General features: G+C 38.3%; 1 protein-coding gene across 2 annotated transcripts in view; it reads left to right on the forward strand.

Annotated features, from left to right (window-relative positions):
• Positions 1–1810: 1810 nt before the first annotated feature.
• SENP1 (SUMO specific peptidase 1) overlaps positions 1811–17959 on the forward strand; it is a 55145-nt gene continuing 38996 nt past the window's right edge. The window contains exons 1-5 of one of the 2 annotated variants that reach the window (XM_045829426.1): positions 1811–2340; positions 5968–6015; positions 8455–8585; positions 9586–9670; positions 15797–15956. In XM_045829426.1, coding sequence (XP_045685382.1) covers positions 6012–6015; positions 8455–8585; positions 9586–9670; positions 15797–15956 — 380 coding nt within the window. In that variant the 5' untranslated portion in view covers positions 1811–2340; positions 5968–6011. The other variant, XM_045829427.1, reaches the window with a different exon arrangement.

Here is a 17959-nt window from a genome sequence, read left to right on the forward strand (position 1 = left end):
GATGAGCCCAGAAAGGTTGAAATAATTCATAAAGGACAAGAAATCAACTACTGGCTCATGTACTATAAATCTCATTTTCCCTCAATTCGCAAGTCCTCCTTATCTGCCCAGGGCTTATCCCCCACATATCAGGCCAAAATCTCACCTGATACTTGTACCAGGAAAAAAATGACTGAGTGATACATATTTTATCATCGTGAGGGTGAAATAAACAAGGTCAGTTGACACCTAAAGCCTGCGTTTAACTAGTAAGTCTCACATCCTGTATTGAAACTCTCTTCAAGAGAACCCATTCTGTCACTAGGATGATCAGGAGACAATGGTACCTGTTCTCTGAGGAGTCCTGACTAACTGGCGAGATTGAATCACACACATGAAAAATTTCAGATGCAATTCCTCTTTACGCATGGCTATCTCCTAGAAACAGAGAGAGTTTAATCCAAATGAACAGAGTTGTGAAATGATTAAGATGGACATAAGTGTCACAAACCAGGTATGCTCAAACCTAACAGCCTTTACAACCTGACAGTCTAAAACTCAGCATATGAAGTGTTACAAATAATCTATAAGCATACTTTTCAACATGCAAAATCCACTGAATTCAGCAAACATCTCCTTTTCCCAGCTACTAAGAGCAGCTAAAAGGCTGGGGGCCTCCAGAGGCTGCCATTCTTCAAGTCTGAGCTCAGACTGTGGTTCTCATCTGGGTCTAGAGTGCGGGATGAAACATTTCTTTCTCCTAGACATCTAGACAGGGTCTGGGTCAGAGGCCCAATGAGTTGAGAGGCTTGGTTAAAAGTCTGAATGAACAAACATATTTCTTCCGATTATTTTCTCTTAAAAAGTAGGGCACGGATTACAAGTTAATCAATTCGGTCACAGGGACAACATCAGGGTCATTTAGTTCTTCAGTGGGCAGACCCCCTTGGTCCTTTCCTCTCATTACTCTGAAAAGCAGATCTCTGGTGGACCCCCCAATAGCTTTCCTCACACCTACGCTTGAGTTTTAAACTCCTCCAGAGTTCTGCAAGGTTCTACAGGTTTAAAGTCTAACCAATGCCAATCCCGAGCTTTTATTTGTTTTCCTTTTCCCAAACGGCCAATCGAGCATGGTGTGGTGCAAATAGTGCAGGACTACAAGTTAAAGAAACTTGTTTTCTAATCCCAGATCTTCCATGCACTTTTTAACTTTGGGAAATGACTTCACTTTTCTGAAACTATTAGACTAAATAAACTATCTCCCAAAACCTGTACAAGCCCTAACATTCTGTGATTTTTAATAATACACAGTATAGCCTGAGCTCGATTTAGCTTTCAGGTCTTCTATCTGCCAAGGTGGCCACAGGTGCCCGCGGATAAAAGGCCAAGGAGAGCTGCCACGGAAACCCGAGCTGTAAGCAAAAATCGCCCAGCGGAACCAGAAAACGACGGGTAAGGGAGTGAGGGGAACCGAGAAAAGCGAAGGACTAAAGGCTCACTAACAGTATGTTCCGAGAACAAGAAAAAGCCCAACGGAAAGGGGAACAGGGAAATTATGACTAAAGCCTTAGATGCTTCCTTGGTTTCTGAGGCCTCGCCATACTGCGCAGGCGTTCCGCGGGCCCTTAACTGTGCTCTTTGACCTTCCGCCCAACCCCCTTCCTCCACAGCCACCGAGCGGCTCTTCCGGTGTAGTGGAGGCGATTCCGGTTCGCGGCCGTTCCCGGGTTTTGCGTTTCGCGCCCGGCCGGAAACCCCTTCGTATAGCAGCCGGTTCCGGTTCGGTGAGTGGCGGCGGGAAGCTGGGGGAGGGGTGAGGATGGAGGGATCCTTGGCCGGGAGGCAGTGCAGCTCCGAGCCCCGCAACCTGGGCTGGGCTAGGCGGAAGCGGGGACGGCAGTGGGGACGGGGTTTTTTCCTCTGCCCCGCCCCCTGGGACCACCTCCCCTCCCTCCTGATGTCCTCTGGCGGAGGTCTGGCTGGTGGTGGTTAGTTAAGCTCCCCGAGGCCGTTTCTTCAGGCCTTTTACTCCCGGGCGGCGGGGAGACGGTCTCCCTGCCATTACGGCATCCCCCATCTCAGCGTCCAGTTCTCCTCCTGGGGGAACGGGCCGATTGGGATTTCGGGGCTTTCCCGCCAGAGCAGGGTCATCTCTCAGGGGAAGGCTCTTTTCACCGGGAAGCTCAGCTTTCTGTTACACCTGCTTCATCTCCTGCCTTCCTTCAGACCTGAATGATTTGTCTCTACTACTTCTGCGTCTCCGCAAACATTTCTCCAACTCTTTCACTCTGTGGTATCTCCCTGAGATGTGATACTGCTAGTGCCACCACCAGAAAGAAACGTCTGGACCCTCCTGCCCAGGTTATGAAAATCCCCTTAACTGCCACAGTTTACTTACCTAGCTCATCGCCTTCTGGTAATTCCCTTGAACTGTCTCTTGCTTGGTGTACCCTAACGTGGTCTCTCTGGATGTATGCCCAGTTTCTCTTGAGCTTGGTGATTTCTGCTTATCAGTGCCTCTGCAGTATTTGCACTTATCTTCTTGGCAATAACTTGCTCCTTTATCACTTTCAAGTCAGCCTTGTTAAAGTCATTTCATTTCACGTTTGGTACACTTCTTATATTTGGGGTGGTGGTGATTCTTACAAAATTTATGTAAAACCTTTTACAGGCTACCAACTATTTGACTTAGGGTCCTTGTTCTAATTGGATATTCTGGATGGAAAAGACAGGATCATCGCCTAAATCTTTATTCTTTATAAAGATAATTTGTGTTAAGGACATATATTGAAAGGTAAATTACAGTAAACTTGAAATTACAGTTACAGTTACAGTAAGCACCTCTTTAAGCATGGTTCCTGAACTTTTCTCCAATTTAGAGATTCCTGCCCTTTCCCCTAGCCTCTAGTTCCATTGTGGAAGCCTCATTCATTTCATCTTCTGAAGCCTCATTCATTCTTACCTGATTCCAGTTAATTATCCCAGCTGCAAAGAAGGTCTTCATATCACCCATCGGATGAGTTAAGTCTAGAGGGAGGAAAAGGATTTAAAAAAACAGGTTCTGCTACTTCAGGCTAAGGTGATGTAATTCTTAACGACTGCTTTGGAAGTCTTTTCTTTACCTGACTCCCACACCTACCAATTGTACCAGCTTTATTTTCTTGCTGTAAGTATCCATTTATGGATCTGACTTCCTCCAGCAGACAGTAAGCTTCTCGGCAGCAGGGACCAATTCTTATTCTTTTAATCCCCAGTACTTGGTATGTAATTGTTCTTCAGTAAATGTTTGTGTGTGAAAGAAGTTGAATGCTTAGTGTTTAAGGTGCTAGAGTGTTAAAGTGTTTCAGGTATTTAAGTCTAATTGGGAGAGTTACATATAAAAATGTCAAAAGCAGAAACATGGTGATAGGGTATAAACTGTATCCCATACAGAGTTTTCCCAAGTTCAGAGTAGGGTGATTCAAATGCTCACCTCCACACCCTTTTCATATCATAAATTGTTCAAACCACATCTTGGTTCTGGATAAAGCTAATTGTACAGTAGTTCTCTACAGTATGCATTTTCTAGTAACTTTATACCTCTCAACATTCTCTTTTATAATCACCTCTTTGCATGCATGTGAGCTTCTAGATGTTTTACCATACTAGTTACATTCTGTTACTGTCAGGAAGTTGCCATTTTTTTCTTTCAGATTTCCTATTATCTTCTGTTCAGTTACTAACTTCACTTCACCTGAATATATGTAACTGCCTATGTTCTTTCAGTAAAATAAATGACCAATGTGAACTAGGAAATGAGTTACTAGAATACTTTCCTTTTTTAAAAAAGATTTTACTTATTTATTTTTAGAGAGAGAGGGGAAGGGAGAGGGAATTAAACATCAGTGTGTGAGAGAAACATTGATCAGTTGCCTCTTGCACACCCCAGCTGGGGACCTGACCCACAACCCAGGCATGTGCCCTGATTGGGAATCGAACCAGCAACCTTTTGGTTCACAGGCTGGCTCTCGATCCACTGAGTCACACCAGCCAGGGCTAGAATACTTTTCTTAAAAGAAAACAATTTTGATGCTTGCAAGAATGTGGTGGCATCAAAGGTTCCAGATCCAGCATTTCATGTTGAATCTTGGGATTAAATATTCCTTCTCCCAATGTAACTACAAAGTGGCAAAAAGAAGGTATCATAGGCACACTGAAGCTGTTTATATTAAAATGTAAATTTGGGGCTTTAATTATTAAAATGATGAAACAGCAGGGATTTCCCAGAGTTAGCTAGAGATTACTTTTATCTTGCTAAAGTGTATGAATCCTTAAACAGGATATGTTTAAGAATGTGAAGTTTTGTAATGTTGAAAGTGCATTTTCTTGGAAATCAAGATACCTAGATTTTTTAATATATATATTTTAAGATTTTATTTATTTTATAGAAAGGGAAAGGGAGAGAGAAAGAGGGAGAGAATCATCAGTGTGTGGTTGCCTCTCATGTGGGCTCCACTGGGGACCTGGCCTATAACCCAGGCATGTGCCCTAACTGGGAATCAAACTGGTGACCCTTTGGTTTGCAGCCCACACTCAATCCACTGAGCTGCACCAGCCAGGGCCCTAGATTTTTGCTTTCCCTTCTCCATCTGTGTAATTTTAGGCAAGTCATTTAACCTCTCTGGATATAATCTCTAAAATTCCTCAATTTCTTGTTTGCTTCACTTTTTACATCTAGCTCAGTAGTGCAAAAGAAGTTCAAATAGGTATTCTGCTGGACAATAGGCTTTTAAATTGGCATTCTTAATACGACAGAAAGGCTAGTGATGACAATTATGAAATGGTCTGATACAGTGAAATGTGGAAAAGCTACTGCTAGTTTATTAACTGATGGGATTTTTTTCCCCTTAATCTGAGACCCATGGAATTCTGCTTTATTAAAAAAGAAAGAAGGCGTGAAGAGCAACAGGGAGGATTTCCAGGTAGAAGCTTTATGCTAAGTAAGCATTTGCAAACATATATAAAGCCTAAATAAATCTAAGGCTCAAATTCTTTGGGAATCCTCCCTGGCAAGACTAGGTAATCAGATGATTACTCTGCTTAGTCTGTAGCTGTGCTAAAAACAGCTGAAGCAGCCTTTCTTTGTGTGTGCACTTTGTTATTGTGACCATTAAAAATGCGTGTTATCATCCACCAGTCTCCTTAGTAGATCGAAGCTCTGATATTGCTATGTGGTCGTTGAAGTACTCAGTCTTTAAAAAAATATGGTGATAAGATTATGAGTAGTATAAGTGTGCCTATCATCATCCCTACTCTCCTCTTGGAAATCTGCCAAGAAGCATGTGTACCACTGGGATGTTTATTAACCTAATTCCAAGGAGTTAGGCTTTTAACTTCCTTTTTCTGGAAAATTAGATCCATCAGAGGAGAAAGTAATTTCATATGGGCAAAGGGGCTTTGGTTTTTAGCACTGTGATTAATGATGGGGGAGAAAGGACTTAGTACAACTGCAAAGTATTCCTTGACTGTCCTCAGAATATCAGTAACTTTATGGTTGGCTACTGAGTGAGACGTGCATGGAAGACAAGTCAGTAGGACCACCACTAGAGCTGTGACTTGTTTATGAAATGTTTCAGCATGAGGTAATGGCAAGAGCAATGGATTGGGGATGATTTCTTGGTTGTAATTTCAGTGTAGTCACTAATCAACTTGACCATATGCAAGTTAATCTCCAAAGGGTTGGCTTTCCCAACTTGCCTCTTGCTATAGTGTTTTGTGATTCTGTGGGTAATCCATAATTGCTGTTTAGTATAGCACAGATTGCAGAACTGTTTAAAACTACTTCAGGCCAGTTTTAGTTCTCCTGCTTCCCATCAAGTCAAATCTTACCACTTTATGTTTTCCTCCACTAGAAACAAAAACATCACTTCTGACTGACTTCCTATTATGTAACTAAATGAAGGAGATATTTCAGTGTGTAACATTTCTGTTTTCTGTCTTCTTTTATAGGACTTTGTATCTCTGCTAAAGTCAGTGATGTGAAAAGACCTGACATGGGTAAGACTATGAAGTAGTCATTCAGTCCTTCTAGTTACTCTGGTTAGTTAACCTGGCGTGAAAGAATGGTTTTTCCTAACATTTTTTTTGTTTGGATTTTCGTGCTTAATAATTTTAAAGCAGATTTCATACTAATTATGTAATACAGCATACCAGACAATTTTCTTTTGCCTGATACATTGTTTATAGCATTGTTTGTAAGTATTTTCTCATTCATTTTATTGAAAAAGCCGAATACATGCTAGCAGACATTTACTATGTACCAGGCCTTGTTCTAGGCACTTAAAATATATTCATTTAGTTTTTTTGCAGTCGCCGTACAAGGGTATCTGTAACACCTACAAAATAGGTACTGCTATTATCTTCATTATATCAATGAGGAAACTGAGACAGAGGTTAGTAAACTTGCCTAAACTTGTCACACAACTAGAACTGTCAGAGCCAGAATTTAAACTCAGGTAGCCTGGTTCTGGAGTCCTTGTCCTTTAGTACTGTGTTATATTGGGTTGGCCAAAAGCCTCATTTATTTTTTTTTCTGTATGGCTATAGTAGTCCTTAGTTGTCTTTAATGTTATTTGAAAAAATTTGGTTAGATTGTCTTGTGATATCAACACGCATTTTTAAAAAAAAATTATCAAAGTTGGTGAATTTTTGTGTAGCCATTTTAATATTGAAGGTGGAAAAAATACACAACATTTTTGGCATAATTTGCTCTATTCAAGAAAGATAAAAATGCTACTGAAACACAAAAAAAAGATTTGTGAGGTATGTGAAGAAGGTGTTGTGACTAATCGAACATGTCAAAAGTGATTTGCAAAGTTTCTTGGTACTGTTGACATTTTGGCCAAATAATTCTTTGCTGTGGGGTTGTGTTATACATTGGAGGATGTTTAACAGCACCCCTGGCCTCTACCCACTAGAAGCCAATCATGGGAGATAGCTGTCACTAAGAATATCCAGATCAATAGAGTTACTGGTGAAAATGAAAAATGTGTCTTTTACTTTACGGAGAAAACCAAATGGACTTTTTGGGCAACCCACTACTTCCTTCTATATGATAAATAATTTGACTAAGAAAAATATTAAACTTTATTTAGCTAGTGGCACTGACTGGAACATTTTGCACTGTTCTTTAGTGCCTCATGTTTGTAAAGAGGATCAGTATAAGGTCAGTAGTCAAAGTAAGAATAGGTTGAAAATCTATACTGTTAGATCTTAAAACATTCTCTCTGTCCCTTGTAAATTCACATTAGTCTTAATCCCTAGGTTTTGTTTTTTCCTCTTGCTTTGTCTACCTTTTCCCTCTCTTGGTCCTTTGTTTACCATTTTTCTCATTGATGATATGTCATTGAGTTCCCTTACTCTCATTTCTTCCTGTGTTCTACCTCTTTTATAACAAATTAACAAAGGTCTCAAAAAATGGCTAACCAGTAAGATTCTGCCATAATATTACAGTGCTTGAGCTGATGTCTTTTAAGAGCCATATGAATAAATGTTGCTTTTTGCAGAAAAAATTTTTTGATTAATTTTTATTTTTTAAATGTTTAAAAAAATACTTTTAAAATTTATTTATTTATTTATTTATATTTAGAGAGAGGGGGAGGGAGGGAGAAAGAAATGGAGAGAAATGTTGATGTGTGAGAGATACATTGTTGGGTTACTTTTTGCACGCCCTCAGCTGGGTGGTACCTGTTTTGCAACCCAGGCTCGTGCCCTGACTGGAAATTGAACCTGCAACCTTTTAGTTTGCAGGCGGGTTCTCAATTCACTGAGCCAAACCAGCCAGGGCTGATTAAATTTTAAAGCACTTTTTTGAGTTAAGACAGAAGAAAAACTAATGTTAATAAGTGTTTTTTTTTTTAAGATTTTATTTATTTATTTTTAGAGAGGGAAGGGAAGGAGAAAGAGAGAGATAGAAACATCAATGTGCGGTCGCTGGGGGCCGTGGCCCGCAACCCAGGCATGTGCCCTGACTGGAAATTGAACCTGCGACACTTTGGTTCGCAGCCTGCGCTCAATCCACTGAGCTACACCAGCCAGGGCTAAGTGTTTGTGTTTTGAATGATGAAATTTTCCCCTCATTTTTTTATACTTAACATTTATATGTAGCTACAACATTAAAACTTTTTTGGGGGGGGGAAATTTCATTATTTTTAAAACTTTGAATTTAGCTGTTATACTTGTACAAGTTTTGAACTATTTGGTAGATGATCTCAATTAATTTTAAATGAGCCAGGTTCTGCACATGGGCCTCTTTTTTTTTTTGACAGTTTTGAGATTTTTTTTTTACCAATGTTTATTTATGAAGGGGATGTTTTATTTAACTATAGGGCTGGTCTTTGGGAATCATTTTCATTAGGTGAAGAGATTGGTTTATAGGAAAGTCGTTATTAAAGACCTGTGTGACCTGAACTAATCTTAATCTGACTCTTTCCCCAGATGATATTGCTGATGGGATGAGGATGGATGCTGGAGAAGTAACTTTAGTGAACCACAACTCCGTATTCAAAACCCATCTCCTGTCACAAGCAGGTTTTCCAGAGGACCAGCTTTCACTTTCTGACCATCAGGTTAGGAATATTTTCTTCCCTTAATCAATGAGTTATTTTGGCTTAAGTTTTCATTTGATGTAGTTTACATGCCAAACTCTAAAAGTACAAGCACATATATAAACTTTTTAGAATCAGTGATTCTAATGTTTGGAGCACTGTTGACATATTGCAGTTAAGACAAGAACCAGGCTATGCACGAGCTCTTTAACAGGAGTGCCTTTGAGAGAACGGTTGTTTCTCTGAGCATTATAATCACAGGCACCGAGGTCTGTGTTGTTTTAAACTAGTATCTTAAAATTGCTGGCCATTAAGTGGGGTGTGTATATTTGTAAATATACAGCAGCTCTGAGGTTTCTCTGTGCTAGAAAGCTACGTTCTCAAGGAACCACTATTAGAAATGCAGAATTTCAGGCTTTATCCCATATCTACTGAATAGGAATCTACATTTTAAAAAATCTCCACTGAATTATATGTACATTAAAGTTTGAGGAGCATATTAATAAAGCAGTCTTTCTCAGTAGGAAAGACATTACTAATTTGTATGAGGTGATTCTTTGCTGTGTAAATCTGGCCTAAGCATAGCAGAATATTTAGCATCCTTGGCCTCTGTATACTAAATACCTGTAGCATCTGCCCGCAATAATTATTTTAATAACTGAATATACATGCACACATTTCCAGATTTATACTGAGGTGCAGCACTATCCCTGATTGAAAACTCACTTTTCAAAAGAATCAAAACCAGGTTGATTTTGTCTGCCTTTCAATATATGATACAACTGGCTTTCAGAACAGGATATACCAAATGCATATTTACCTTCTAATGCCTATTTTTACCTCTTGAAGCCTCAGTCATTTCATCAGATTGTGTGTTTCCCTTTCTTATTAGTATGTTGTTTAATTTATAATATATAAAAATATAATTAATTAGATTAAATTCCGATATGTGTCATAATCTTGTTTAATGATACATTCTCTCTCAAAATGTGATTTAAGAAAAATCTTCTGCTTTGTTTAGATATTACCTTCCAGGCAAGGAAATTTGGGCCGATCTTATACATGTTCTACAAGAAGTACAGCTTATAGTCAAAATTATTATTCAGGTATGACACATTACTTGGAGTCAAGACATTTATACCTTTCAGATTTCCTCCTAGCATATCATTTGTGTTTACCATCTCTAAAAGTATGAAAGCATTGTCAAAAACAGCATAGCATTTTCTCCACTAAAATGTCATTTTAATTAGCTATGTGTGCATCTGTGTGTGTGTGGTTGCTATGATACTTTACTGTTCTAGTCTCAACTATATTTTAATGAAAAAGTTTTTTTAAATCTACTCCCCCTTTTGTTCATAATGCCATTGTAAAAAGTACTACAGCTTTTTGTTTTAGATATGCTTATGTGATATAAAAGGTACTTGTTTTATATTGATTTAAAGCTCAGAGCTCGCCTATTTCTGTTCTGCTCGAAACCATGAATTCTGAAATTTTAATTCTGCCCAAGTTTATCCCTCCATCAGGGCAGGAAGTGTTAACTACATGTCTTTATCTAGCACCTGCCACAGCCATGCTTGCATATTCAAGGGCTTGCCTGTTTAACTTGTGACCCATGACAGAAGTCAGCATTCTGTAGGCTGTTCTAGCCCTGGTCTGCCTGACTTTCATCCTCCCTTCCTAAGTTTGGATTTCCAAAGATCTTCTGGCTCTGTCTTGGGGAAATGAAGAGTTGTTCATTAGCCTCCTGGCTGTGTGACCCAGGAAGATTATAGTGTCTTCCCATGTCTTTCACTCCTCCTGCTTCACTCTCCTCATCTTACCACAAATATGGGAATACTAGTAATACTGCTGAACCTGCCTCAGTGGGATTTTTGTAAGGATAAACAGATGATAAATATGAAATGCAAATAATAATTATTGTTGTTATTTGGCTTCCTCAGGATTCTTTGTCAGCAAGATGACATCTCCTCCCCTAAAAAGATGTTAGTATGATGCTCTTTTAGATTTATATTGTATTTAAATGTCATTTAGGTGGGTAGTAACTTATCTGGGCACTAGATTTCCTTTCCTGAGATGGGAGATGGTCCCCACATAGTATGTGCATAATTTATATAGTATGTACATAGTATGTGCAGTTAATTTGATTCAAAAGTAACTTTGCCTTTATTACTGAAAAATCCTGGCCCTGGCTGGTGTGGCTTAATGGGTTGAGTGCTGGCCTGTGACCTGAAAGGTTGCTGGTTTGGGGCACATGCCTGGATTGTCAGCCTGGCCCCCGGTTGGGAACATGTGAGAGGCAAATAAATAAGAAAAATCCTTCCTGATGAGCAGAGAGCCTGAAGTCTGGCTTGATAGCTCATTATTAATCCTAAGGGAAGAACAATTGAGTGGATAATGAAATCAGATCATTAATATTTCCATTCGAACTCATGTTGTGTTTCCTTATAATTTCATATGCTAACTTACCACTGGACAAAATATTGGCTTTTAGTTAAAAATAATTGCTCAATAATAAACAATTATATGAGAAATTATACCCAAAATCTGTTGACCATAATTCAGCTCTTCCTTAACTCTGTTGCCTTTTCTTATATTTAGCTCTGTGTACAGGCATAGTATACATTGTATGATTTGATACATATAATCTTCTGTTAGCCCAATATTTTTATTTTTCATTTGTTTACATGCGATTCTTCATATTTAGCTTTTTCTATTGATTTCTAATAATCCATGGAATTGATATGCACATTCACAATTCTTTATATGCAATTCCAAATCTAAAGGCTCTGAAAACTTAAAATTGTTTTTCGTAATTATTTGGCATCTAAACTTGACCTTAGTTCATTCTTTGGCAAAACCTACATGAACTAACATGAAACTATATATATTTTGTCTTTTACCTATCTCTGTAACTATGAGTATTTACATATTTTATACATATGTATCAATATGCTTGATTATATCATGCTGCTTTAGATTATCCTTGGAAGTGCTATGTAGTATATTCCAGGTTATCTTTCTAAAATTCCAAAATTTTTAACTCAGAAATAACTGAACCCAAAGGGCTACGATTTAGGATAATGGGCCTGGACTTCATTTGCTTTATTGCTTTCTCTATAGCTTAGGTCTCTTCTACCCTTGCCATTTTCAGCTGTTATAAATCACATGATTTAAAAACATTTGTATGTATAGCATTTTTTCTTTTTCTTTTAAATTTCAGTAGACCTGTGATACTCATAAAGGTCTATCTGAGGTCATCTCAAATCATCATATTCTTGTCTATGGTGATAGTTGATCAGATTTTTGGCTTTCTTCTCAGTTATGTGATTCTTGAGAGTTACATTTTTCCTATGTTTGTCCTTATACCACAAGTTGACTCCATACTAAAATCTAACACTGATGGCCCTGGCCAGTGTGTGGCTCAGTTGGTAGAAGCGTTGTCGTGTAATCAAAAGGTTGTGAGTGTGATTCCTAATCCCTGTTCCTGGTGTATACTATCCCTGCTCTGGACTCATGTGGGAGGCATCCAATCAATGTTCTCTCACATCGATGTTTCTCTCTTTCCCTTCTATTCTCTCTAAAAGCAATAAAAAATGTTCTTGGGTAAGGATAAAAAAAATTTACACCTATGTTTCATATCTTCTTTAAAGGCCATCTTTTTAGGAAGAGAAACTATATTCAGGATGATGACTAAAGAATAAGGACAGTGAATTGAATTTGACGGTAAAGCCTAGTTGAATGTTGATGCTGAGCTATTGGATTTATTCACTAAACCACTGCCTGAAGCAGTTTGCCTCTACCAGATCTCATCTAGTCCCTGACAAAACAGTCACAGACCTCTAAGGTCACTCCCTAACAATCAGAATTTTAAATCTTGAATGCCAAGGGTCTGTATACCTTTTGTAATATCTTTAATTCGAATCTACTTTTTACTGTATACTTTTTAAAACTTTCTTTGCCATACCCATTCTAACTCATTGCACGTCCTACAGAATTTTGTCTGTGCTATCTCCTTTGGATGTATTCTTTTCTGATAATTCCCACATTGATTTCTATGGTCAGTCACTTCAACCTTACTTCTTTTTTTTTAGATTTTACGTATTTGGTTTTAGAGAGGGGAAGGGAAGGAGAACGAGAGGAAGAGAAACATCAGTGTGTGGTTGCTTTTCATGCACCCCATACTGGGGACCTGGCTCACAACCCAGGCATGTGCCCTAACTGGGAATCCAACCAGCGACTCTTTGGTTTGCAGGCTGGCACTCAGTCCACTGAGCCACACGAACCCGGGCTGACCTTACCTCTTGATTGGTTAGACATGGGTCCCAAGTTTACCTGCCTTAGTTTTCTCATTCTGACTTTATTGGTATTTGTCTCCTTTCTCACCTTGCTATTCTTTCTCCACCAAAATGAAAAGAAACACAGAAAAGCCCCAAACTTTAGAATGTAGGGTCCAGAGCTTCCTGCTTCCTGCTTTACTGGATCTCCTTGATACAGAGTAGCCTTCTCAATGGCATGTGACAGAGAGGCATGCCAACCTTTTAAAAAACCTTCTTCTTAATCCATTTAAGATCAGACTATTAAAAACATTGATTTAAAAAAAATTGGAAAGCAGAGAATATGCAGTACTTCAAATATGCAATATTAACTTATTAATAATTTAGTGCTGGTCAGACTTCAAGACCTCTTGATTTTATTAAGAGTGCAATTGAAAAGAAAATAAAACATTTTAAACCCTAAACAAAAAAGTAGAGTAAAATGATTTTGCTCATGCTTAGAATCTTTATCAGTGTCTTCTCTTTGGAAAATAAGTTCAATTATGTTGCCAAACTGGCATTTAGTAGGTGAGATGATTTAAAGAACCCTGCTATTTATAATAACTAAATAAATTCTAATGTTAACATAAGCTACTGTTGGTTACTTTCATTGTAAGTGATTCTCTGATACATGTTTTTTAAGATACAAAGTTTATTTCATATGTCCATAAAAGTATTGTCTGTTCTTGAAGAAAAATAATAGAGAAAAGTAGAAAATACCCATCATGTTATTATTGGAACACAGCCAAAATGAAATTTGTGGTGTAGGTGTATTTCCTTACAGTCTTACGTGTGTTTATATGCTCGTGATAATTAATCTTATTTGTGGCATAGGCAGCCCATTTCTTTTTTTTTTTTTTTAAGGTTTTATTTATTTATTTATTTAGAGAGAGGAGAAGGGAGGGAGAAAGAGAGGGAGAGAAACATCAATGTGTGGTTGCCTCTCACATGGCCCCCACTGGGGACCTGGCCTGCAACCCAGGCATGTGCCCTGAACTGGGAATCAAAGCGGCAACCCTTTGGTTTGCAGCCTGCGCTCAATCCATTGAGCTACACCAGCCAGGGTTCCATTTCTTAGTAATGACAATAATAGGCTAAATCATCACCAAAAAATGAGTGTCTGCAATCCCCCATTGGTCATCCCCTAGCTTTGTTGATCACATCAGCAGTGGAAGACTGTTCAGTAATTTCACTGAGTGGGGATGGAACCACTGTGTTCTGGTAGAACAGACTGCTTGGTCCCATGCCCTACCCTTGCACTGTAAAGCTCAGGTCTCTGTCCCAGGCCCTGGAGAAGGCTACTTTAATTTATCCTGAGTCTCAAATTTCATGAACCTGTCAGGGTAATTTGCATTTCAAATTTTAGTGAAAAAAGTGTGAGAGACAAAAATTTGTGTTGTTATTACGTTGCATTTAATTTAAAGATAATTTTCTGGTCCTTTCATGAGACTTTATTCTCATGAGTCACACACATGTCTCTATCCTTTAAGTAATGGTAATAGATGCTAAGCATAGGTAATGATTACAAAGGAAAAAGATTATAATTCATTTTGAAAATAAATTTTACTATCAGATTAGGTTCATCCACTGGTAAATCAACTGGTACTATTACCACCTCTGACAACTGCTTTTTAAATACCTTTATTACCCTGAATCCCAATAATCCTAATCAACTGAAAACAACAGCAACACAATACAAAACATATTTTCATCTGCTGTCTTACTTTTTGGAAAGAGTATGAAAAGCTACATTAAATAGTTTGAATAACAAATATATAATGTGTAAAGTTCTATAGTAATATGCGTTGAAAGAGAATCTTCCAAGTGATGCTGGCAGACCAAAATTAGGAAGTGGAGAGTTACCATTCTTGTTTCTCCACTGGTGCTCCTCAGAGTTCTGTACCTAACATCTGAGGTTAGTTTGAAGGCCTTGTTTTAAATGGTCAGTCCTGATGATTAGGAGAGGAGGATATAGAAATTATTCTACACTTAACTGAAACTTGGGAATTTTTATCACCCCTAGTTGTAGGCCACAAGTCAGAACATTCAAATAGTAATTTTTTTAGCCTGATTACAACAGTGAGCATTGGAGTACTGATATGTATGGGTTTTATTTTAATTTTTTAAAAAAGATTTTATATATTTATTTTTAGAGGGGAAGGGAGGGAAAAAGAGAGGGAGAGAAGCATCAATGTGTGGTTGCCTTTCGAGGGACCCCACTGGGGACCTGGTCCACTACCCACGCTTGTGCCCTGATTGGGAGTCGAACTGGCGACCCTTTGGTTCGCAGGCCAGCACTCAATCCACTGAGCCACACCAGCCAGGGGGATATATCTGTTGATTATGTCATTAAGTGACTGAAGGATACCATATCAGAACCAGATACATATGATGGGTCATTCCTGCCATAAGCTGGCCAGAATAAGCAGCAATTAGGTTACCTCTGCTCTTAGAGTCTCTGAATTGTGAACATGGTAATTAAAAACAGGAGACACCAGCTGCTTATTAAGCAATAACTGTTGTTCATTTGAATTACAATTCTCCTTGGCCCTCCACCTGCTTTCTTACTGGTCTGGCCTACCTTCTTTCAGGCCCAGGCCTGGGAGTGCTTGCAAGATATAGTTGGGGTAAAATGTTGACTTTTGGTGGACACCACGGAGTCACATTGATGCAGATAAGGCACATGGCTGTGGCAGGATTCAGCTCCTTCAACAATTTTCAGGTTAGTATGGCTGAATCAATTATAGTTTGTAGAAGTTCCCTTACTGCAGACTTTACTGGCAGTTGAGACTGGGATCTTCCATGAGAGACATGGTATTATGCCACATTACTTTGGAATACAATGTTGGATATGGTTGCAGTCATATGGAGAACCACTGTATGTATTTGTTTAATTTATTCAAACTTTTATTCCTTTAGATAACCCTTCTTCAGACAGTTTTCTTGGCTCAGGAGACTTAAGAACCTTTGGCCAGAGTGCAAATGGCCAGTGGAGAAATTCTACTCCAACATCAGGTTCAACTTTACAAAAATCAAGAAACAGCCGAAGTCTTTACCTCGAATCCCGAAAGACCTCAAGGTAGGTGTTTTGGTTGAGTAGTTCACAAGCCCCTCCTGCGACAGAGAAAACGGCTATAAGGTAGTTGTTATATTGGCATTTTTAAAAGAGTAAAAGAGTAATACCATTTTTGAACTTTAAACCATAGAGATATGGACAAGTCCATTTTAAACTTTCACATTTACTTGGTGGTGAATTATGGTGACAGCTAAATCTTATCATTAGAGGAGAGAGTTTGAGGGAAATCTGGGTGGATGTGAGTACATTGGGACCCTTCAGGATCTGTGTAGTATTATGAATCTAAAAGTGAAAATCAGTTTCTACTTCAGTAGCAAAGAAACTAGCTCTCCCATAACAGAGACCCGACTTAAGCGAAGGCAGCTCTGCACCTCATGGCCCTAGTTAGCTAGACCTGAGCTACTTCTGTTAGAAAATGGAGTCACAAAGAACTTCATCTTATTTAGCTTAACTTCGTAAGCCCTACCCATTCCCTCATCAAGCTTATACTGATTATTAAAGGCAGATGAAATTTGACTTAGAAACTTCTCCATCAAGCACTTTATTGTATTAGCAAAATATTTCTTCTTTAAAATAGTATTTTGACTTTTTAAATTTTACCGTGGTAATGGGTTTTTAGGAATGTGATATCATTTTCCTCTGAGTCAAGGCTCAGCTTTCTGGTGTTGATTAAAATCAATAAGATGGCTTTTATTTTGTTTTATGATGATCAGAACATGGACTCTGGAAACATGTTTCAGTACTCCCAGGGATCATCTTCCTACTTCTTAATACTTTAAAAAATTATACCAGAATTCATTAATACATTCATGTTGTAAAAATTAAAACATTGCTGATAAAGCTAAAGCTGGCGTGACCATGACCCAAGTCTTACTCTCCCTTCCCTTGTTGTATTTCCTTCCAGAGCTTTCCCTGTGCTTGTTCTTCTTTCACTCTGTCTTCCTCATGTGTTGCATAATGTATGTGCCATGTTTCCTGTGAAATCTATAATATTATTTTGTCTTCATTAAAGATATTCTATATCACTTGGCAGGTTGTTTTTTTCCCTCAACAATGCCATATTTTATTTTTTAAGATAACATTATTTCAAAAACAGTACATGCACTTTGTAAAAAATTGGTAAATACAGATAAGCAAAAATAAAAAATAAAAACCTTGCATTCCCACCAGCCAGGGATCTTCTGTGTAATATCTTAGTACATATCCTCCCAGATACTTTTCTCTGCATTTACATACTTTTTTTTTCAAAAATGAGTTCATGCTGTACATACTCTTTTGTAGTCTTCAATCATTTCCTTTTTTTCATTTAGTAAATTTTATCTTGTACTCTAAATTATGTTTAGATTTTCCTAGTTGACTCAAGTATCCTTTAAAGCTAATTTGTTCAAATCAGCATTCAATCTAGGATTGCATCTCTATAGTAGTTATTGCCCTTAAGTCTCTTATAATCTAGAACAGCCCCCACTCACCCCCCACCCCCCCTTTATTTGTCCTCACCCCAGGAAATTCTTATTAATTTGAGAGCGAAAGAGAATAAAAGAAGCATGAATGTGAGAGGGAAACATTGATTAGTTGACTTTCATATGCACCCTGACCAGGGACTGAACCCACAACCCAGGCATGTGTCCTGACCAGGAATCGAACCTGTGACCTTTTTTGGTCTAGGGATGACTCTCGACCAACTGGGCCACACTGGCCAGGGCAGAACAGCCCTCCCCTTTTTTTAATGACATTACTTTTTTCCTGCATAATGTTCTACTTTTTGGATTTGACAGATTTCTTCATAGTATTATTTTGTCTTCTATCTCTATTTTTTGTAAACTGGATTTTTGACTTGAATAAAAGCTGATGCTGTCTCATATCATATTAGGAAACCTACACTGACCTCTGGTCCAAATAAGGAACAGGTCGCAGTCTAGTACTTATTTGTACAGTTGGGTTTTTTTCCCCTTGTGACTAGAGTGTAATCTAAATGATATTACTTTGGCATTATATGAATGACCAGT

This window comes from Phyllostomus hastatus, unplaced genomic scaffold (genome assembly GCF_019186645.2).
Source record: "Phyllostomus hastatus isolate PE091 unplaced genomic scaffold, TTU_PhHast_1.1 phas_scaffold_93, whole genome shotgun sequence".
In the NCBI taxonomy this organism is placed as follows: Eukaryota; Metazoa; Chordata; class Mammalia; order Chiroptera; family Phyllostomidae; genus Phyllostomus; species Phyllostomus hastatus.